The following is a 23,185-nucleotide window of genomic DNA, read 5'->3' on the forward strand; positions in this document are numbered from 1 at the left end:
GACACCCCGACTGTTTCAGAGGTATTAAAACCAGTGCAAATAGTAGATCAGCACAGGAATATGAACAGAAACACTTGAACACAAAGGGAGGGGGTGCAGCATGCTGGGTATGCATGCAAATGAGACAGATATTTGGTTCTTTACTTTATTGTTCTCGTTTTTTTCCCTTCTTTTTGAACCCATGGCGTTCTTTCATTGACCCTATGAAAAACGAATGACTAAAACATCGTACAACTACATTCCACCCGATGACTCATTTGTTGATGTGTACGGAGGAAGAGGGAGAGAGGGAAATAGAGTTATGAGCCAAAGATAGAAGGAAACAAAAGAGGAGCGGAGCTGTGCGAGAGCGAGAGAGAGGTAAAGGGAGCGAGGTGAGTGAATAAATGCTTTGTGTTTCTGTTTCTTATACCACAGAGCTGGTCTGACAGGCCATTGTGTACCTTCAGGGGGAATTCTGCTACATTGAGTCACGCGCAGCTCCTCGTATAATGAAAACACACACTTCTTGACATGAGAGCCCTGGATACGGACGTGCTCTGAGCACACTGATATGTGCATGCCTTCGCATATCCTTGTATGAATGGCATGTTAATTGGAACTTAAATGTAAATACACAGAACAAGATTAGTCAAAGATTATTTGTCAAATACAAATAGCGATACAGCAGCAGTTCTTGTAATGAGTATGGAAATTTAGATGAAAATTAATGTATATATAAAATTAGTAGTACATAAAAAAGGATAAAGGGAAATTGGCTTCTATGACGTTCTAATATTTTTGCAAAAAATTCCATATAAATCTTTATAATGTCTGTATATAGAAACTGTCAAGATTGTGTTGAACAACTATAAACATTTACATACACTACCAAAGCTGTTCAGAAGTTTGGGGTCACTATGATTTTTTTTAAATGTTTTTGAAAGAAAGTCTCTCATGCTCAAAAATACAATCAAAATAGTAATATTTTGAAATATTATTACAATTAAAGAATATACACATCCTTTAAATAAAAGTTCCAAAAGTGTTTTTTTTTTGCCTCCCCAAAGAATCTTTCAGTCATCAGCTCTTAAAAGAACCATTTTAATAATCTAAAGAACCTTTTTCCACTATAAAGAACTGTTTGTTCAATTGAAAGGTTCTTCATAGACCAATGCCAGTATATAAACTATTATCTTTTTCATTATTCCAGTCTTTACTGTCACATGATCCTCCAGAAATCATTCTAATATGCTGATTTTCTGCTCAAGAAACAAGAAAATTTGCTCTTTGACGAACTAAGTTTACATTTATTTGAAATAGAAATGATTTGTAGCAATATAAATGTGCAGTGGATTGTCGTATGTACCTTGGCCTGAAACGTAATCTACACAAGTATATGCGTGCAACTACTAGCTCGATATTGTGCGTTCTTCAAATGTGACACTGCATTGCATTCTCAGCCTTTCCACAAGGGGTGCTATAGTGGACATTAACAAACACTGCTTTATGGCTGTTTTTCTGCATGGTTGTCTTGTGTAAAGTTTGTACCTGGTCTAATAAGCGTTCTTGCATTATTGTGACAGATATAAACATCATTAGAATGCTTAATGGTGTGTGTATATGGAATGCCATTAAACCACATTTATTCGATGCTATCAGGTAAATCAGCTAGATACACATGGCAATGTAACTGACTTAAAGCTGTTCATCAAGATTTGCGATGGCAGTACTTGACTTGAAAGGAAAAACTGACCATAGACGAAGACCGTTTTTGTAATGGATGCCCTTGTGGCGTATTTACAATTATAAATTGTGTTTTGACACAATCATGGATGAAATCAAGCTTAAGTCATCAAGCCTAAGGGTGTTTAATACAGACACATTACAGTTCAGCACAAGTATTTGGCATCTTCTGTAAGTGTGTCGTATACCTTTCAGTCGGTGTTAGGTAACAGATCTGATTTACAGGAGGTTTGCGAACCTGAGGTCATATCGATTTAATGCCTTTGTGGAACATAAACCGAGTTGGATCTTTCAATGTGGCGAAGGGGTTATAGCATAAGAGGAGAAAGCTTTTGCTTTTGCATTTGAAAGTATGCGTTTCCATAACAGAATCAAGCTCTGTTTGTGTATCATTTTATGTGGCCGCAACCCTGTATTTGATGGATTTATTTAATCCTCTCCGGGGTACATGCAATTTGAGGTCTGTCTTTTAGAGTGTGTCTGAAAGACACACTGATGTTTCTGTAGATTGTCAAATGCAGCTGCTTGTGAATGTGTGTGTGTTTTTGTGAGCACTGAGCCATTCCTTATTCCATCAGTATATATGGAGCAGCTCTCATGCTGTTCGCTGGCCTTTGACTCCTAGAGCTCTGAGCTGGAGGTCTCTCGCTTCTGTCTCCGCTGGAGCTCGCTGGAGTCGGCGGACTACCGGAGTCAAAACACGGGTTGTTTATTTTAACCTGCCTTTGTATACGGCCGGGTGAGAAAACGTGAAAGCAAAGAGAAAGCGAGTGAGTTTTGAAAAAGTTGAACTTTGCAATCTTCCATAAGTGAATGCTGTGCCGACACAAAGATCACCGTCTGGGATCACGGCCACCGGGTCAAAATGTTCAAATGCAGAAGGAAAGCACTTTAAAAGTGCTATGGCTGGAACTGCAATGCAGTGTCGGTTTACCATCAGTGTGATGCAGACTGCAGAACAACTCATATCGGGTTATAGAATCACAGGTTTGTTTTTATTGCACTAATAAATGTGCAATAATGTTCTTTTATAGGCTTCAGCCTCCCACTATAAAGTTTTGATCACTTGACTGTTATGTTGAAGGGCAAAATTGTTTTAAAAGCAGCATAAACGTAATTTTAATGATGATTTTTAATTATTTGCGCACTTAATTACTTACAAGTCAAGTGTGTAATGTAATTTTCAGTTTGCAGAATCCATCTGTTATTTGCTGAGAGATGTGTTAGTCTGTGATGCTGAGAAAGTTAAGACTAATTATATTGCGCACAGGCAAAAAACAATTAAAATTCTGTTCATATTAATATGAGGCCTTTGAACGTATAATTAAGGTCTAAATTGTTTCTTTCCCCCCCCCCCCCCAAAAAAAAAAATGAGAAAGATTGGGTGTATATATAAAGTAAAAACTTTAAAGTGAACCTGGATCAAACGACCTTTACTTTATTAACTCTTTCCCTGCCATTGAGAATTTTTTGTCATTTAGACATAGCCTACTGCTTCTCCGTCATTGGCAGATTTTTCTGTAATTTATGACAAATGCTTTTCCATAATTTACAGATTATTACATAATTTATGACAATGCTTTTCCACCATTGACGGAATTTTCTGTAATTTATGACAGCGCTTTTCCACCATTGACGGAATATTACGTTATTTTGACACAGCGCTTTTCCACCATTGACGGAATATTACGTTATTTTGACACAGCGCTTTTCCACCATTGACGGAATATTACGTTATTTTGACACAGCGCTTTTCCACCATTGACGGAATATTACGTTATTTTGACACAGCGCTTTTCCACCATTGATGGAATATTACGTTATTTTGACACAGCGCTTTTCCACCATTGACGGAATATTACGTTATTTTGACACAGTGCTTTTCCACCATTGACGGAATATTACGTTATTTTGACACAGCGCTTTTCCACCATTGACGGAATATTACGTTATTTTGACACAGCGCTTTTCCACCATTGATGGAATATTACGTTATTTTGACACAGCGCTTTTCCACCATTGACGGAATATTACGTTATTTTGACACAGCGCTTTTCCACCATTGACGGAATATTACGTTATTTTGACACAACACTTTTCCACCATTGATGGAATATTACGTTATTTGTGAAACAGCGCTTCTTCTCCATTTACGGAATATTCTGTAATTTAATTATGACACAGCGCTTTTCCACCATTGTCGGAATATTACGTTATTTATGACACAACGCTTTTCCACCATTGACGGAATATTACGTTATTTTGACACAGCACTTTTCCACCATTGATGGAATATTACGTTATTTTGACACAGCACTTTTCCACCATTGATGGAATATTACGTTATTTGTGTAACAGCGCTTCTTCTCCATTTACAGAATATTCTGTAATTTATGACACAACGCTTTTCCACCATTTACGGAATATTACGTCATTTATGATACAATGGGCGCTATACACATCTTCTAAAAGAGTACAGAACCTCCAGATCAAAACACAGGCGAAATGCAGAAACAAGCAATAGAAGCATTGCTTGCACACATGTAAGCTAACGCGATCATCAAACATAAAACGGCATATAAATCATAATTACCTTACATTACCGAATGAAATGTCGACACATGACGGGGTATAGGACTGTTGTGGAAGTGAGCTACTTCATCTGTGTGTTGATAATCGAAAACTGATCCAGGCGTAGTCTTTGACAACAATACTTTTTTTTATGAAACATACCCACATCCAAGTGTTGATAAAAAAGAATGCATGAAGCTAGAATAAAATGTTTTTTTTTAAAGCAGAAGCTCTGTTTTTTTCTTTTGATTATGTTCTGACTGACAACTTTTAAAAAAAAATGCTGGTGGGGTCTTTATTGACTTCAATGGTTCCATGAAGAACTGTTAACATCCATGGAATCCAATCATGTTATTTATGTATAAAATCAAGCGCAGCCCTACTTTTTCTTTATTGAATATTTATTTTTCACTCGGGAATGCATTGCATTATAGAAGTAAACCGTTTCACTTGACACTTATAATTTTTCTCCTCCAGATGCATTTGTTCAACCGAGCTCTGATCCATATTCGCGATCGTGTAGATTGATGCTGTGATGATGAGATAGCTCAAGTTTTTCTTTTTCTTTAATTATGGGCAATCAAAGCAGGATAAGTCTCATGCTGAGACAGTCTGCGCATTCAGTAGATAGATGTGAAGCCACTGAGCTCTAATCAGTCTAAGACTGCACTTTTTCCCGGAGGAAGCTCAGGCCCACAAATATAACAGTCACTTTGGTGTGTTTCGTATTAGCCTGATGTCTGGGTTTCATTTCATTTTAATATAGGCTACGATACTGTAAAGTTCTAATGTTTCGCTCTTTCCTGTTTTGCAGCGGTCTGGAGTCAGCGTGTTCGAGTAGAATATGAAGTCACTTCGAATCCAAATGGGTCTGTCAATCTGCGCTGTGAGTTCACCGACAGCGGAAGCACCAAACTCACACAGGTGAGGCTCTCGCCATATATAGACCATTTATAATCATATTTTACACAAATATATAAAATATATAACACACACACACACACACACACACACACAAACACACACACACACACACACACACACACACACACACACACACACACACACACACACACACACACACACACACACACACACACACACACACACACACACACACACTGTTAGGTTTCCATGTTTTATGGGGACTATCCATAGACACAATGATTTTTATACTGTACAAACTGTATATTCTATCCCCTAACCATACATTTCTACACCTAAACACAACCCTCACTGAAAACTTTCTTCATTTTTGCATTTTTAAAAAATCATTTTAAAAATGGTTTTATCATGGGGACTGAAAAATTGACCCACAAGATACAAAATATTAAGCAGCACAACTGTTTCCAACACTGATAATCATAAGAAATGTTTCTTGAACAGCAAATCAGCATATTTGAATGATTTTTGAAGGATCATGTGAGACTGAAGACTGGAGTAATGATGCTGAAAATTCAGCTTTGATCGCAGGAATAAATTATATTCAAATAGAAAACAGTTTAAATCATTAATATTATTGCTTCACTGTATTTTTTTTATCAAATAAAGACAGCCTTGGTGAGCATAAGAGAAGTTCATTCAAAAGTTTGATAACTAGCCGATTATTACTAATAGCTGATAATAACTATATATATATATATATATATATATATATATATATATATATATTTGTGTGTGTATATGTATATTTTGATGCAGGTTTTCTTGAGAAAATTGCACAAATAATTTACTAGGCTTTTAATTTTCCAGAATTAGCTGTAAGATTATACATTTTATACAGAAAAAAATTATAGCATCATTCTAAACTTATGCTTTCAAGGTTATCAGAAGTCATCATCACAGTTTTCGATAAAATCTATGTCTGCCTGCTTGATAATAATACATTGGTGCATATTTAAATATGCAGAATTCACAACAACGTTACTCAGTGCATACATGAATATTAATGATTGGCAATCAGTGAAACACCTGTACGTGTTGAACAAATGTAAGATATAGTGATCGTTCAGCACAGGCCCAGTAATTGTCCCATGCTATCGCCATCCATATGGTCAATCTTGAGTTTAAACAACAAGCAGATGGCTGGCTGCATGCTGTATGTTAAAGCAATGCCATGCAAGGATTAATTCCCTATTTCTTTCTGGTTCGTAGGTTTCGTGGATGTTTGAGCGTGTCGAGGGTGACAGGCACAACATTGCTGTATTCCACCCCGTATATGGAGCCAGTTTCCCTAATAAAGATTTTGTAGGTCGAGTTAAGTTTACACAAGGCTCCCTGGAGAACCCATCCATTAGGATCGACAAACTGAGTATGGCTGATGCTGGCAGGTACATCTGCGAGTACGCGACTTACCCCAGTGGAAACGAGCAGGGAACGACCACTCTTATCATGCTGGGTAAGTAACTCACTTGTGTTTATTTATAGGCTTCCAGCAAACAAGACGGATTCAAGTAGAACAAGTTAACCATTTAAAAAAAAAATAAAGTTCCATGCTAAATGATGACACAAACATAGTATAATTAAATTAGTGTTTTCAACCAATGATTTGGTATGGTTCATAAGAACTGATTCATGAAAATTAATCAAACTCTCCAGTCGCTATTTGTGATCTTTTGGTTAAAATCCAAAAGGCTTTTAAAGAAGCCTTCCTCTTATACTCTCGAGTCTTGACACGAGCAGGGAGTGCTTTAGGACATTTAATGGCCAAATAATTAGTGCATTAAAATAAAAGCAGTATGTACAATGTTTTCTAATTTGATATTGCCAACAAAATTCTATCAAATATGTTTTAAATGTTCATTGAATATCTGCCTAAACCACATACCTCAAGGTTGCTTCGACTGCTGAATCTGTAGCTACTCTGGGCGTAGTTAGGAGTCGTGCTAAACTACATTAGCTTTGCTCACAATAGCAGTTCTGCTGTCTGCTTTAACACTAATGTCCCCCATTAGCCTGATTCATCATTTGAATGACTAAGCTAATGCTATCATCAGAGACCGAGTGATGGTATGAATCAGGGCTGCCCGTTTATCCACGTTGGCTGTGTTCAAGCGTCTCGCTCTGTTTGTCTTTCACTGTTTACCCCTGGCCCTGGGTAAACCAAGTAGAACATTAACTCAGCGTTCATCATCTTGTATTGTTGTTAACAACTTGCTTTTAAATGTGCTTGGCTAATTTGAAATAAGCATCTTACATCATCGTGTGTGTGTGTGTGTGTGTGTGTGTGTGTGTGTGTGTGTGTGTGTGTGTGTGTGTGTGTGTGTGTGTGTGAGAATGAGTATACATGTACAGTGTGTATATATGTATATTTATATACAGTATGTGTGTAAGATGATCTTATATGCAATGATAAAAATAATAAAGATCAGTATTTAAAATAACATTTTAAAATCATGTATAATTTCACAGAGTGATTATTTAATTTAACTTCAGCTATTTTATGTCCCAATTGGTTTCATTAAATTTGATATAAATTTTAGTGGATTAAGAAAAAACTGTGTAAAAAAATGTTGCTGTATTGCAGTAAATACTTTCATTAAATGTTAAATAAATAATCTAAAAATGGTCTTGTTGCTAATATTATATACATACGACACGTTACAATTTATAATAAAAATCAATATTTGCATACATATACTTTTTAATTAAAACTTTTAAAAAACATGCAAATTGCCACATAATTATTTTATTTCAGCAATTTAGTTTATCATTTCGATTAATTATATTTTATAATAATTTTAGTAAATTAAGACAATTCAATTTTAGCATAATTTGATTTCAGCAAGCATGTCCTTTGCTTTCATTAGATGATGAATATATAAATAATCAAACAATGATAATAATAATCAAACAAACAGTTTTACATTTGGTTGCCACCATTTATCTGTAATATTTGAGCTCCTCCTTGGCCATCAGGTACATTGATGTCAGAATCAGGCACTGAAAAACCCCTATTATTACACAGTTCTCTGATATGCTTGATTCCACTCAGTTCTGTGATTAAAATATTTTTGTATAATGACCTCTATAATTGACCGTCCTAGATTGTCCCAGGCATCCAGTTTCCTTCGTAACTGTGCTAATTTCATGTCTCTAGTATCACTCTGCGCTCTTTCTTCTCATGTAATCAATCAATATTTCAGTTTTTTTCATTTGGTAAGTAGCTGTGTAATAAGGTCTGAATGTTTGAAACACCCTGTTGACATTTATTTTTGAAAATGACCGGCTGACTGTACAGTATCCCATTAATAAGAGTCAATGACATGTCTGAGTACTGTGTTGCTTTGCTGCATGTTTTTTTTTTGTTTGGTTTAGCTCAAGCGCCACTTGATTAATAAAAAAGGCTATTGAAAACCAAATTCATGTTGTAACCTCTTTTTTAAAATCTTTTTTTCTCTCCATCAGCTAAACCCAAAAACTCAGCCACCGCCATCCCAGTGCAAGCCGGCTCTTCTGAGGTTGTCGTGGCAAGATGTGAGGCAGCCCAAGGGAAACCAGAGGCAACAATCTCCTGGAATACAGCTATTGCCGGCCGCTATAACCACACTTCAGTGCCCGAGACGGACGGCACAGTGACCGTGAAGAGCGAGTATCGGATGATCCCGACACCTGCTGAAAACGGAAAGGAGATCACCTGCTTGGTGAATCAGAGGACGCAGAACGAACCGAAAACCTTCCACTTGAAGCTGGTGGTGGAGTGTAAGATTCATACATACTCACACACTGCAAGAAGTAGTTCAACCCAAATACAAATTCTCTATTTGCTCACTATATATATCCATATGACTTTCTTTCTTCTGTGGAACACAAAGAGTGACTTTATGATGAATTTCCTACCAGTCTTCTCAATTTCTTTAAAATGAATGATGCGGTTAAGTTGAGAATTTCATAATATATGTAACAATGAACCATTCAGTTTATGAATCTGATCTTTTCTAAAAAACAATCTGACCCAGTTTACAAATCAAGGCTTACCCATACAATATATGTGACCCTGGACCACAAACCCAGTCAAATGGGTTATTTTTTTTAAAATTGAGTTTGTATGGTTTTATGGTTTGTTATGATAGGGCAATATATGGCCGAGATACAACTATTTGAAAATCTGTAAACTGAGGGTGCAAAAAAATCGAAACATTGAGAAGATCGCCTTTAAAGTTGTCCATTTGTGTTTGAGATTGTGCTGCATTCACTCACCAAAAAATTGTTTTTATATATTTACGGTAGGAAATTTACAAAATATCTTCATTGAACATGATCTTTACTTAAAATACTAATGATTTTTGGTATAAAAGAAAAATCTATAATTTTGACCCATACAATGTATTGTTGGCTATTGCCACAAATATACCCGTGCGACATGTGATCCAGGGTCACATATTGTAACAACATTTTCTACAATCTCCTTAGGCTTGCGAGGCTTTTGGGGAATGCAGCCCTGGTCTGAGTGATTCATTTGTGAATCAGACTGATTCGGTTCTTGAGTTCACTGACTCCTGTCACAGCAGTTAATGGCTAACTGGAGGGGGAAGGATTATCAATAAATACAAGACTTAAATTGTGGTCTGTTCCTCACGCATAGCTGTCGTATGACTTCAGAAGACTTTCATAAAAGTTCTAGTGCTTTTTGTGTCCTTTTTAAAGCTTGAAAGCTTCGGTTCCCATTCATTGAAACTGAAAAGAAAAGCCAACCAACAGATTATTCAAAACTTCTCTTCGTCGAATGGTTTCGGAACGACACGAAAGTTAGTAAACGAGGACAGAATTTTCATTTCTGGCCGAACTAATCCTTTAAAGAAGTGCGTTCTCAGTGACACTCGCATGAACTCATAATCCGTCCCGTATCATTCGCTCATAACACCTTTTCTCCCTCACCCAGCCTACTTTTCATCAAGAAATGCATTTAAGCATCTTCGCCTCTGCCTCATATTTCTGCCTCAACACATTGTTCGCATTTTTTTTTTTTTTCATGAAAGCTATTTACAGAGTGTGTGAGGTGTCTGTGTTTGCATAGCTGAGCGGGAATGTTTGAGGATGTCACAGATTTGCAACTTCGTCATTTCTTTTTATAAATGCCCCTGTTGGAACATCCTAACCTCTTGCACTTTCATTCTGCATTTCCCCAGCATGTCAAAGCCCTTTAAGAATCGGGCAGTGCCAACTTCAGCAAGCCTGTATCTTCCCTTCCCACCCCTGAACGGCAGATAACCAGCCTTTTGAACTGCTTTTTCAATGCAGGATTTTCAGATGAATGTCTTTCTTCTTTTTCTCACATTCTTTCTAGACCCACCCACTGTGACAATAGAGGGATATGACAATAACTGGTATATGGGTCGAACTGACGCCGTTTTGATCTGCGAGGCTGACGCCAACCCAGAACCCACTAATGTCACCTGGACAGCGTGAGTACTTTTATAACTTTAAGCAATCGTTTAAAATGCCGTCATAGTTTATGCATGTCATTCCAAGCCCATAAGATTTTCTTTGGTCGAACACAAAAGGAGATTTACATTTGACTTATGCTTACCAAGGCCAAGTTGATCAAAAATACAATTAAAACAGAAATAATGTTTATTGTAATTCTAAGCATTATTATTATAATTTTAAGTAACTGTTCTCTATTTTGATATATTTTAAATTGTAATTTTTTTTTATTTTCAGCATCATTACTTTGAAATAGAAATCTTTTGTAACATTATAAATGTATTTTATTGTCACTTTTGATCAATTTAATGCATTCTTGCTGAAAAAAGTATTAATATATAAATTTTTAAACCTTTTAGATCCTTTTTTTTTACCCACTTCAAACTTTTGAACTGTAGTGTACAAAATAACTGCATGGACATTCTGATAAATATCTTCTTCCACAGAAGAAAAACAATAACAACAGCACGAGAGTATAATACATAAGTATTTGTTTAGTCTGAAGAGAATCCATATTTCATATTTCTAGTTATGTGCTGTTGCCATCTCCAATATGGCAACAATGACTGAAACAAAGTAAAATATGGCAGATTTGCTGCAAACAACAGCCACAGGCTAATTGGCTCTGAATTGAGGAAGCATCTTTGCCTGCGGTATAAAAACAACAACAGCCTATTAATGCTTCACTGCTTCAACTTCATTTTCTCACCAAAACAAAGGAGAACTTGAATCGATACAGATCGAGAAACAACATTTATTTGCAAGACTTATTGGGAGATACTTAGATGTAGCCGTTTGATTGGAGAGTTTCAAGTTAGTAGAGAAATATGCAACAATTCCAGATTTTTTTTGGCACATTTTCAAATGGAGTAGGCCTTATTATATAATAGTGTGCATTAAAGTGTCATAAAAAATGTGCCGTTTCAGCACACAGACAAATTTTAAAAATGTGTCACAAGTTAATGTCTCAAACGCGTTTAACAGATTTTTTGAGATATACGGTGTATTTTCAGTAAATAAGTTTTATGTTTTTGAAATAAGCCAACATGCTATCAAAAGCTAGAAATGCAGTTTTGTGTGTTGCTGCTTCCTCAGTGCCTCGGGTCAGTTGCCGCCCTCGGTATGGGTTGATCAGAAACGCCTGCTGGTGAGAAAGGTGGATGAAACGGTGAACACCACTTTCGTGTGCGAGGTGAAGAACAGTCTGGGTTCTGCCAAGAAAGAGCTCTCCGCCACGGTCATCGGTGAGTGGCGCAATGCAGGAATGACACATGCACTCACAAGTCTGTGCTGATGTATAAATTCAATACACTGTTCATCTCAAGCACAGTGTTCTAACCAGGCGCAGTGAGCTAAAGCATTTGGTGCCTGGTTAGGACACGGTGTTGCACGCCACCTCCCTCACACGTAGGAGGACACAAAATGTGGGAAAAGGGTTTCTCCTTGCTAAATACAGATGCATTTTGGTCATCATGTACACTTCTCTAATGTGGGTGGGCTTCAAAAGCCAGACTCTTTCTTGGTGGTTGGATTTCTAGTTGGCCTGCCTAACCTAATTTTGCGGGATTTTCTCCAGAAGCCTTTGTACTATGTGAAGTCACTTGGTGTGAGCCAGTTTGCCGGGTTGCTTTTTATTTCTTATTTTCACGTGTTTTCTTTTCCCTCTTCACCATACCTCTCTTAATAGAAAAAAAAAGCTATTTTTCTTTTCCTCTCCGTTCCTGTGCATGGTTTTCTTTCTTTTCCTACAGCTTTGTTGTGCCGAAACGCACACATTTTGTGTTAGCATTAATGCACAACACCGTCTTGATGTTCCATTTCTTAAAACGTTAGGCGTTGTCGATAAGCTTTGGAGTGGCTGCTTCACTAAATGGACGCGTGTAGGCCCGCGAGCCACTATGCTTTTGGCACTTTCTCATGCCAAGGCAAGCGCAAGAGCTGCATTTAGAATCCGTGGGAATCCTTTTGGAAATTTCAATTGTCTTGTGGGAGAACAAAGGCTCTTTGTAGGCGCACTGTAGCGAGAAAGTGTGGGAAGTTGTTCAAATGTTTTTTTTCCCTTTTCACAACGATATTATAAGGAGACTTTTATCACAGTCATAAGGACGCCTGGTCCTCACAGAAACCTTCACGTACCTTCACTTGATACATTCACCGTTGCCGCACAACAGTGGATTGTCACAAAGGCTAAGTCACTGCATTGTTAAATATGTTTTTTTTTCGTGATGTTTTGCACAGCCATTTTGTCTCTGCTTGAAAGGCTGGTTAGTACTAGTCTAGCAGGTCTTTTCAGCAGTATATTTGAGTTGTTTGACTGGGAATTGAGTTGTTATTGAAATGTGCCTTTGGCAGAGAACTACTCGACTGTATGTGTGATCTTTGATACTTTCCTTTATACACACTCATATATATTAGGGATGGGGAAGAGTACTAAGGTTATTATAGTTTTTATTTTAATATTAATATTAAATATTTCAGTTTCGTTTTAGTTTTTGAACACATTTCTATTTAGTTTTTATATATTTAGTTTCAGTTTTAGTCATTATAGTTTAGCAGCGTTAAAGACATTTCATAACAGCAAAGTTTAATGTTTACAGTTAACTCTTGTGAAAACCTCTTAATAATACAAATAAAATAATAGTTTGAGGATGAACAAAGAACCAAACAAATGCAACTAAAAAGTCAAAAATATTCATTCATACTCATTCATATTAAAAATGAAATCTTATTTATTATAGAAAAATAAAAAAATATGCGTATGATTATTCTTTAAGGTTATTTATATGATTAATCCTTTCAAACATTATTCTTGTATTGATTTTCAGTATGCTTTTTGTCTATTGCATCGTTTAAAATCATATACTCATAGTTATACTCGTATTCAAATGTTCTATTCAGACCAGACATTTAGTATAGGCCTACTTTTACTCTGACAAATGTAGCCTATATATCTATTTCTTGGCCAGACATGCTATTTGTTGTTTCCGTTTTCTGCTCAGTGTGGTATCCTGCCTAATATGTGTGGTAGGCCTAGGTATCTTGTTTAGGCTAGTTTCACATGAGATGGTTATCTTACGTGGAATTAAGGTACAGCTGTATTTGCATAAAGTCTAGTCATGATGGAAATACTTATTTGGCCATTTCTGCTTCTTAGGGCTGGTTCACACAGAAAGCGGTTTTGCTTTGAGAAACGGAAAAAAGACGCGGACAGTGAAATTGGGGAAAAAGCGCAAGGCCTCGAGACACATCTTTTAAAAGTTTAACTTATTGTAACTTGAGTGTGAGAACGTTATGTCATGCGTGAAACGATGCAAAAGACGCGGGACTCGAGCGCAACGGTCATACATTGAAAAATAAAGTAGCGCAGTGGAATTCAATTTTTACATTTTTGTTGAAATTTCTATTTTATTTAATTTTACGAATATGTTATTTGACCAATAGTTTTAGTCTTAGTTTCAGTTTTCGTTTACGAAAATAACCTTGTTTAGGACTTGGGCCAGCAATGACTAAGATGGTTTAGCTGGTCTCCCAGCCTGGCAACCAGATGTTTAACTGGTCAGTCTAATATTATCTCCCACCCTGACCATCTGAAATGTATCCCAAACCCCTGTAAATAATCAAAACTGACCATTTTAACCAGCCAGGTTAAGTTGGTCTAACGCAAACGCGAGTGTGCGTTTCTGCAAAACAAAGCTGGTTTTAAATGGTGGTTTAAATTATTTTTTTTGTGGTTTCATTTGATCTAGATGGTCTCCCAGAATGGACAAGCTGGTGTTAAGCTAGTCAGTCTACCTGACTAGCTGAAAAAGGTCCCAAATGATCCATTTCTAGTCTAATCAGTTTCCACAAACTGAGAGACCTTAGGCCTGGTTTATGCAGTTTTTCGAAGTACTTGTGGTGACAGCAATCATGAACACCCTACTACAAAATTTAAACCAGCTCAAAGTAGAAATATGGTCTTACCTGGTTTAGGCTGTCTAATGTCTCCCAGGTTGGTTAAGTTTTTATGGTTTTAGATGGGTTTTGGACACGTTTCAGCTGGTCAGAGTGGGATATCAGCTAGACTGACCAGCTAAACACTAATTTGTCAGGCTTGGAGACTAGCTAATCCTTGACCAGTGGAGACCAGATTAAACAAGATAAAACCAGCACTAAAACTCCTTTAGGCTGGTTTAAGCTAGTTTCCCTCAGACAGGGAACACATAGGGCATAATTCACTTTGAATTGTTCACTACCTAGCCGCATTTTATTTTTACCAGCCACAATTTGTGCTGGTATTGTACTGCGCCATGTGTGTATTTCAATTAAGTCATTAAGTCAGGTGTAAACAGGGCCTAATATAAATGCAGACACAAATGCCACACCATGACAAAGCTCAGCGGATTGCAGGCGAGACTTTTGCTGATGCAAAAGGAATTTAAAATCCCCCTAACTCCTAAGACTGTACACGTGAATGAGGCTAGATTGCACTGGTTCCCAGTGGGTCCACCAGCCTAGCTAGAGAGAAAGTGTGTGTGTGTGTGTTTTTGCATAAAAAGCGAGAAAAGAACCGAAGGAGGGCTGTTTTTAAGAAGAATATCCCCCAGACAGAATTCTCCTGAAGTTGAATTCACTCTCTTTCTGTTCCTGTTTTCCTCTCTCCTTGAAAGGAGGGAGACCTTAGCTTGTGCCAGCTAACAGACTAATCATGCAGCTTGCCAAGAAGGAGTGTTTCCTCATTTCTTTCCCCTCCTTAACCATTTTCAGACAGCTAATGCAGAAAACTGAAGGCTTTCATTGTAGACCCTTTAGGGGGAAATGAGAAGCCATTTAGCTGCTTAAATTCTTGGCTGAATCTTAGTGCCGTTTATTGGGGTTTGGTCGTGGCTGCACTTAAGGAACCAAACAACTGAGTTTTTGCAGAAAGGTACAGGCACACATTTGCATGCACAGCTTAAAACTGCACACAAGGCACGTCCCTGCTGAAAAGACCATCGTGTTTTAAATGCATGAGTTCATTTGTCAGTAAGGCTTCACTTGTCAACTAGCTTCACCAGAAAGACCATGCTCTTTGACCCATCTCGCCAGCTGAGAAATAATCATCACACTGTATTTTGAGGATTTTGTTTTGCTTCGCCACAGTGCAAATTTAAACCAACCGCTTAAAACAACTTTAAGACAAAACAAAAGATTTACAAGTTCCTGCTATGGTTAGTGCGTGTTTGTCAGTCTCTGCTTTACATCTAAACATCACATTGGATAATGAATATTCATGAGTCAAGATTTTAAATATTAACCCATCTTGACCTTCCTACTTTTCCGATCATTTCTTCACCCTTAGGGTAAACAGCATGGCTACTGGTCCATCATGTAGACCTGCACCAATGATGCAGTAAAAAAGAAGCTTTTGCTAGTCTAAGCTGGTCTTTTCAACAAGGACATTGAGATTTGTGAAAAATTATTTTCTGAATCGAAACATTGGCTCATGCAGTGCTGATTGCAGACTGCAACACTCCACTGCACTCGTTGACGATCTTAGCCATCAGATCCGGTTCTGTAATTACTAGATATTCAGATTAATGCTCAATTGTACTGGCCTTAAATGGTTTATTCTTAAAAGTAAAGTGTGTAATTTATAAGAAACTGTTCAAATAAGTGGCACTTATTAGTTTGTTTTTTTAAAGGAAATCAACCTACAAATGTCTTATCAGCCGGCTCTCATAAAGTTGGATATACAAGTATGTTCAACTTTATCTGCATACTGGTGTATTACCCACAGACACCCAATGCGATATCCACCAATCAAAGAGGTTCCCGAATCTCAATCGTATTTTGATTGGAGAATATTTTGTGGTTTTCCATGGGCCCTCATCCATAGATCGGCTCTTACGCTTCAAGTTGACTTTTGCGTAAACATCTAAAAACACACTTCATCTTTAAATGATGACATTTTGGTCCCTCCAGTCCTGAACATGTGGTTGTGTACTCGATCAGATTTGATGTATTCCCTTTCTCAGAGCTTTCATATCATATCAAACCTTTGTTCTGGCACTAGCGCTCTTACCTGTAGCGTCTTCAGCCTCACGGTGGGAAAACAATGTCTGAAACTCAGCATGTGAGATAAGGTGAGGGAAAGACCTCAGTCGACTGACACCTGGGTGAAGCTTATCACCCACGGCTTAGCAGGAGAAAACCGAGACAAAGAAAGAGGCAATGAGAGGGCGAGGAGATTTCACCCAGCTAACATTAAGTGAAATGTCAGAAAAGTGGGCTGCCAAGATTACCTGGCTCTTATCCCACACCGTCCATCATTAGGGCTCATTACAGATACTCTGAAACATGAGGGCTCACCGGGTTGCCTTTTTCTTTGCTTTGATCAATTACGGAATAAAAATGAGGCTTTCTCTGGGTCTTGCTTTTGGCTATACCTTTCTGACCCGCACGGATTCTAACGATTTAATGATTTATTGGTCTTTCCTTAAATAAGCAATGATTCATCCAGAGCATAAGTATTCATGAACATTATTAGCCATTTAGTTGACAACGGTAAAATATTTAATTGTGTGTTTTTTTAATTTAAATGTTTTGCCTCAAAAAATTCATATTTCTTTTTAAGCAACGGTAAATTGAGTATCAAAGCTGTTTTGCGAAGTTTCTGACGCATCGCTTGTGCAATCTACCCCAGAAGTGCAGCTCGGAGTGCTTTAAAGATGTATCTAGCGATGCATCTCTGGGTCTGAATCAATGGAGGCTTATTTAAAAGCAGCATTTTTCTCTCTTAGCAATTCCGTACACATGTCAGAGTTTAGAATCTGCCACGCCGCATATACCAATGCTTTAATGTTCAAAAACAGAATACACGCCGTGCCTAGCCAAATGGAGCCGGCGTTTTTTCATAAACATTTAGTTTTCAGACTCTCATTACTCCTCTCGATTTTCTTTGGGAAAGGAGTCTTCTTTTCTGAGTGGATTATGAGGAGCAGCCTGTCTGAAATGGGACAATGGCACATTTTTCACAAATTTCTCATGGATGTTGACACTGATGTGATGGCGGATGCAATGAACTGTTGAAAAATCATTACAGGATCCTTTTACAGCTTAGTTGTAGTTAGCCTGGCTTAGCTGAGCGATTTCTTCTGCTTCCACAATCCTGTTATCTGTCATTATTCGTCATTACCTGAGCCTTCTCTCTAATAAACTTGTGCTCTGCTTGAAGGGCTGGCCGATAAATGGATCTTGATATGTTCCAACCTTTTGATGATGTTCAATATATATATATATATATATATTCAAATCGGAGGAGCTATAATTTCAACCATAGAGCCAATTGGATTCAAAACGTGTAATGCAAAACGTGTAATAGCTAAGTCTAGTTAGGCTAATGTTTTTAATAACTCAAGACTAATCTTTTATTTATTTAACAATAAACAAAGCTAAATGTTGTCTTATATTTTGTCTCAACAAACAGCAATAATTCCCTACACATGTTCTTACCAAGTCATTTTAATAAATTAACAAATGTAATTTTGATTCTGAGTTTTGAGTCATTGAAAGTGTAAAAAATATATCAATATACAGTACATATATGTATGTGTGTGTATACATATATATGTGTATAAGGGTACAAACATATATGTATATATTTATTATATATATTCAGTGTGTATGTGTATACACACACACACACATATATGTATATATTTATTATATGTATATATATATATATATATATATATATATATATATATATTATATATATTAGGGCTGGATAATGAATCAGAAATCATACACACACATATACACACACATATATGTGTATGATTTATGATTCATTATCCAGCCCTTTTTGCTTATGACATTTTTAGAAATCTCACATTCACGACCCAAGACCTGGCAAGGTTTTTTTCTTTTTATCCTGATGTTGTAATCCACTCAGCCATGCTTACGCCCGGGTCTTTGAAGTACAGTGCACATGGTGACTTTAGCAGGACAAAAGAAATCAAGATAGGCACCCTGGGATTATTGCCTGCCACAGATCAAAATTGAGAAACATGCATGTCAGAAATACCATCCTCCTCCAGAGAAGCTCTACCGCTCTTTAAGACGTCAAACCCGTGAGCGTGTGTGTGTTCTAGCACGGAAACGAGCGTCTCTGACAATAGGGTTATTAGGATCTGCTCAGAGCCCAATTATACATTTGAAATCTGTTGGATTTAGCACTTTCTAACAAGAGTTGCACATGACCTAGTGATATGCACACTCAATTATGCATCTCAAAACCGGGCCTTCTAGTCTTTTTCCAAGTAATTAACTTGTGTAGAACTCAACTCTTTGGTCAGTCAGCCCTTAGGACGCTTTCCCGTATCACTTTTGGCAGCACCATTAGTGGTCAACACGTCCCCTGTCAGTTAGCCCGGGCTTTAGGAGGACTGCAGGAGAGGTTGGTGTAAGCTGAATGTATGTGCTCAGAGTTCTCCAATAAATCAATACAGGACGTGTGAGACTCCGGAAAGGAGGGGCCACCGCAGGCCATGGCTGAGATTTGAGCCTATCCTTTACAGTCAGAGGAAATGCGATCTGTCTATGTTTGTTTCATCCGTCATCTCTTTCCTTTTGTACTGCCAAAAAAACTGTATATTTTAGTAGAAATAAATTAGAATATAATGATCGCACTCACGCGGTGCATGTGCGGATCGCTTTGGGTACGGTGTTTTTCTGTGTGATTGATTGCTTCCATAGCATTTGTAGTTCTACCTGGGGTGGTGGTAGTTGTGTTATTTTTATAAATGGGAGTTTATAGTGGAGTGAAAAGCGTATGCCTTTGTGACTACTCGGTATAGAGCTCCGCTAGCAATCAGTTTGTAGAGTGCCAAGTGGTCTCTAACTACAACCTATAGCTTAGAAAAACATGAATAATTACATAAATTACCTCCCTAAATGCTATAATTATACTTGCCGTATTCTTGTGCCTTGGGAAAGGTGCCGTCTTGTAGAGTTGAAATTAGCGTGAGTTTATTAACTCTAGCGGGAAACTGATGACGCAATGTGGAGAACTTGCGTATTCAAAAACTGTCCAACATTCGGATATAGTGCAAAAATCGGGTTTATTTTCTGATTGATATTTATTCATAACTTAAAAACTTTTAAAGACAGTTATACTGTGAGCTCCTACTGAAGGTTGTAAATTGATGGTATACAGTATGCTTTTGTTGAAGCCATCAATTTGTATTAGTGCAACCTATTTTTTAAAGAATCTCATTTAACAGTAGGCTTCCTGGTGGAAAAACTACATTACCCATGATGCTATAAATATTAAAGAGCCACAGCAAGCAAATCGCAGCAAAAGATCTCAGCAGTAAACACCCACTTCCATGAAGCACCATGAATTACTGTATGTACTCAAGTCAGACTCCCTGTGCTCTCAAACTGCTTAAATATTTGTATATATATATATATATATACATATATAATATGCATATTTAGGAATAAATGTAAAATAAATCGTTTCTTTATATATAATCAACATCTTTAAATCAAGTTCTCCATTGTTTTTATTTGATTGCAATGCTTCATGGGGATTGTAGTTCTTTCCTTCATTAAAGCTGTTATGTACACAGTCTTGTACCTTTGTCTTTTTGTCCGATTTTTAAACACTTTTTTTTGCTTCAAATACATTTTTGTAATGTTGTAATTTACCCCGTAACTGGTTGGTTTGGTACATGTTGTAAAACCCCTTATTGAAGACTTAAAAAATCCCTATGAGAAAAATAAATGTCAAAAATACTTCCGGAATCAACACCGCTAAAAATGTGTGCAGGCACTGTTGCTCTTTATATACGTGTTAATAAAGTCCCTCAGAGGTCGTCATAATTGTTTTTTTTTAGTTCTCTTACATTATTCCAGATTCCAGCTATGTATGCATGCAGGAAAATTGACTAATGTCGAAGGGTTTTGTAGCATGCCATTAACAGAGTGCGGTGGAATAATAATGCGCCGTAGTTATGGCACTTGAGGAGCGTAGCGGACAAGTTAAAGGTCACGAGGGCTGAAGAGGTGCTTTGTCCTCGAGCCCATCAACATTCTTAGACAATAATGACCTTTAACAGCTTCCACAACTCTCCAAAGGTTCGCTCTCAATGTGGGTTGTAGGAACTCAATGTTTTTTCAATAACACTCATAAAGAGTTGTGCTAGTAAATTTGGGTACTTAATGTTTTATTAGCCCTGGAATAGATCAATACTGTGAGACTTCTTTGCTGGCCAAGTGCCATCATTTCAATAACGATATCTTAAATGTAATCAAAGAAAGGATAAGCCCTCACACTACGGCCTATTAAAGATGCAGGGTTGTTAAAATTTTAAATATCTTTCTTTACCTTAGAACAAGAGCAGTCAAGATGTAACAAGTCAGTTGTTCGGTCGTACTCAGAATCATGGTGAAGCGGTGCCGTATCTTTCTGCAACCCACCTTTGTCTCTTGTCTCAGTCTTAGAGCCTGATGTCGACCGTAGGATTCACGGATACTGTCTCCCAGGCCGATGAATAATGGATCCTGAGCTGTGGCATCTGGCAGAGATAGTGTCAGGAGAGTGAGGTTAAGAGAGATTGGGGATGTTAGCCGGTTGTGTAGTTGTGTGTATGTGTGTCTTAGTCCCACATACGAGCCCGTTCTCAGTAGCAGCGGAGCTTGAAGAGACTTTAATAGCAGTGGACTGAGAGGCACGGCGTAATGGAACAGGGTATCCTAAGAAAGAGCTCTTTTAGCAGCTCTCTGTCTCCCGGGATAAAACAAACCAGCGGAGGAGCGAACGAAAAGGGAAAAAAAAGTTGTGTGGGAGAGGGAGCGGCTGTATGCTTGTTACATCGCATGGATATTAAGTCGTTTCCAAATTGTGTGGGAAGAAATTTAATGTACGTGTGTACATTTTCGCACATTTTCTTTTCATCAGTAGCTCACTGTTCGGTCTTTCACGAAACGCTTCTCAGTAGTTCCAGAGACCGTAGTGCGAAAGAGAACACGAGCAGAGACTGCATGATTTTTTGGGAAAAGCCTCTTGACTTGTTTCTAGTAGACTGAATCCATAATCACAATTGTCATGGTAACAGGGGAAATTGCAGGAGGTGGAATTGGTGATTGGTTTGACCGAGAGAAAAGCATAAGTTTAGAAGAGTTTGCATGTTATTTGGCCTTTGAATTAAACAACCTAGAAAGCTTCAGTTTATTTCAGTAGCGCTGTTTGCTAAGGCTAGGGTCACTGTTACTCTGACCCTCATAATTATATTCTGACCAACGGCACAAACTTCAGGCAGGCAAATTGCGTTTATACAATAAACAGTAAGTTAATATTGAGTAACTTGCATATCATATCTTTGCTCCGCTAGTTTGAAACATATCCACCGCAGAATAGCCTAACTGTTGTAATTCTCCTAGCAATACACAGTAGTGGTATTTTGTTTTCTGCCTGGACGAATTAGTGTTGTATTATTATTATTATCATTTAAACAACCATATACATTGCAACCATATGACTTGATCAATAAATATAATATGTAAAATAATGTTGTCTATTATGATTCAAAATAGCATTTCTTGAGTTTGTGAGTCTTTTTGAATATTTATTAAAATACTCTATGGACATGATTTCGCAAATTGTGCATCTTGAAGAAAGTGCCCTGTTGTATTTCAAAGCGATTTAAGAGATCACTTAGCAATACCTTGGCACCTACAACACTTTAGCAGTGTAGCAAAGAGCTTTACACTGACAAGAAAAACTCAGAAAAGGGAAAAATCTAGCTGTCTTTTTATTTTTAATTTTTTTTATCAGTGAACTTTTAATCCATTTTAGCTTCTTACAAAACCTCAAACTCATGCACTTTTTCCTAATTCTCTTGCTTTGCATATTTATAAGGTTAGCTGTATGACCAGCGTTTTTAATATATTGACCAGTGTAATGCAGTAATGTAACCAAAATCAATGCAGTGGCCTTGCAAATTACTATTCTATAAGTTGCACAGACAGGCTCAGTCAGAAAACTTTTGATTAAATCAGACTGTAAATAGAATTACTCTTGACTTCACCTATATATATATATATATATATATATATATATATATATATATATAAATAATGAATATAGACATCACTTCCTGTGCACGCTGCCTCATGCAGGCCCTGTGGGTTGCAGCATGAAATGGGGCTAATCCTTCCTAAAGCAGGTGTTCCTTTAGTGTTTGTGACTTGGACACATTCCCGGGAATTTGGTGGGAATGCACAATCTGACCAATTAGCTGACGTTAGCTGGAAGACTGCGTTCCCAGCATAACTTACGATTCTTCCTCTTTGCATGACCATACTGTGACATAATCTTTACACCCCTTCTCCATCTGTGTGTTTCTCTTTCTTGCTCTCTAAATGTGTAGTGTAATTTCACCTGGTCAGCTCCTGAGCGTAGAAGGAACGGACGTTTGTGTTGTTTTCTTGAATC

General features: G+C 37.4%; 1 protein-coding gene across 4 annotated transcripts in view; it reads left to right on the forward strand.

Annotated features, from left to right (window-relative positions):
- pvrl2l (PVR cell adhesion molecule related 2 like) overlaps window positions 1–23,185 on the forward strand; it is a 141,461-nt gene that overhangs the window by 54,574 nt on the left and 63,702 nt on the right. For all 4 annotated transcript variants that reach the window (XM_079591569.1, XM_079591571.1, XM_079591570.1 and 1 more), the window contains exons 2-6: window positions 5,111–5,220; window positions 6,451–6,694; window positions 8,704–8,997; window positions 10,583–10,700; window positions 11,818–11,966. In XM_079591569.1, the coding sequence (XP_079447695.1) occupies window positions 5,111–5,220; window positions 6,451–6,694; window positions 8,704–8,997; window positions 10,583–10,700; window positions 11,818–11,966 (915 nt within the window). The remainder of the gene's footprint in view (window positions 1–5,110; window positions 5,221–6,450; window positions 6,695–8,703; window positions 8,998–10,582; window positions 10,701–11,817; window positions 11,967–23,185) is intronic.

This window comes from Phoxinus phoxinus, assembly GCF_949152265.1.
Source record: "Phoxinus phoxinus genome assembly, chromosome: 19".
NCBI classification, from domain to species: Eukaryota; Metazoa; Chordata; class Actinopteri; order Cypriniformes; family Leuciscidae; genus Phoxinus; species Phoxinus phoxinus.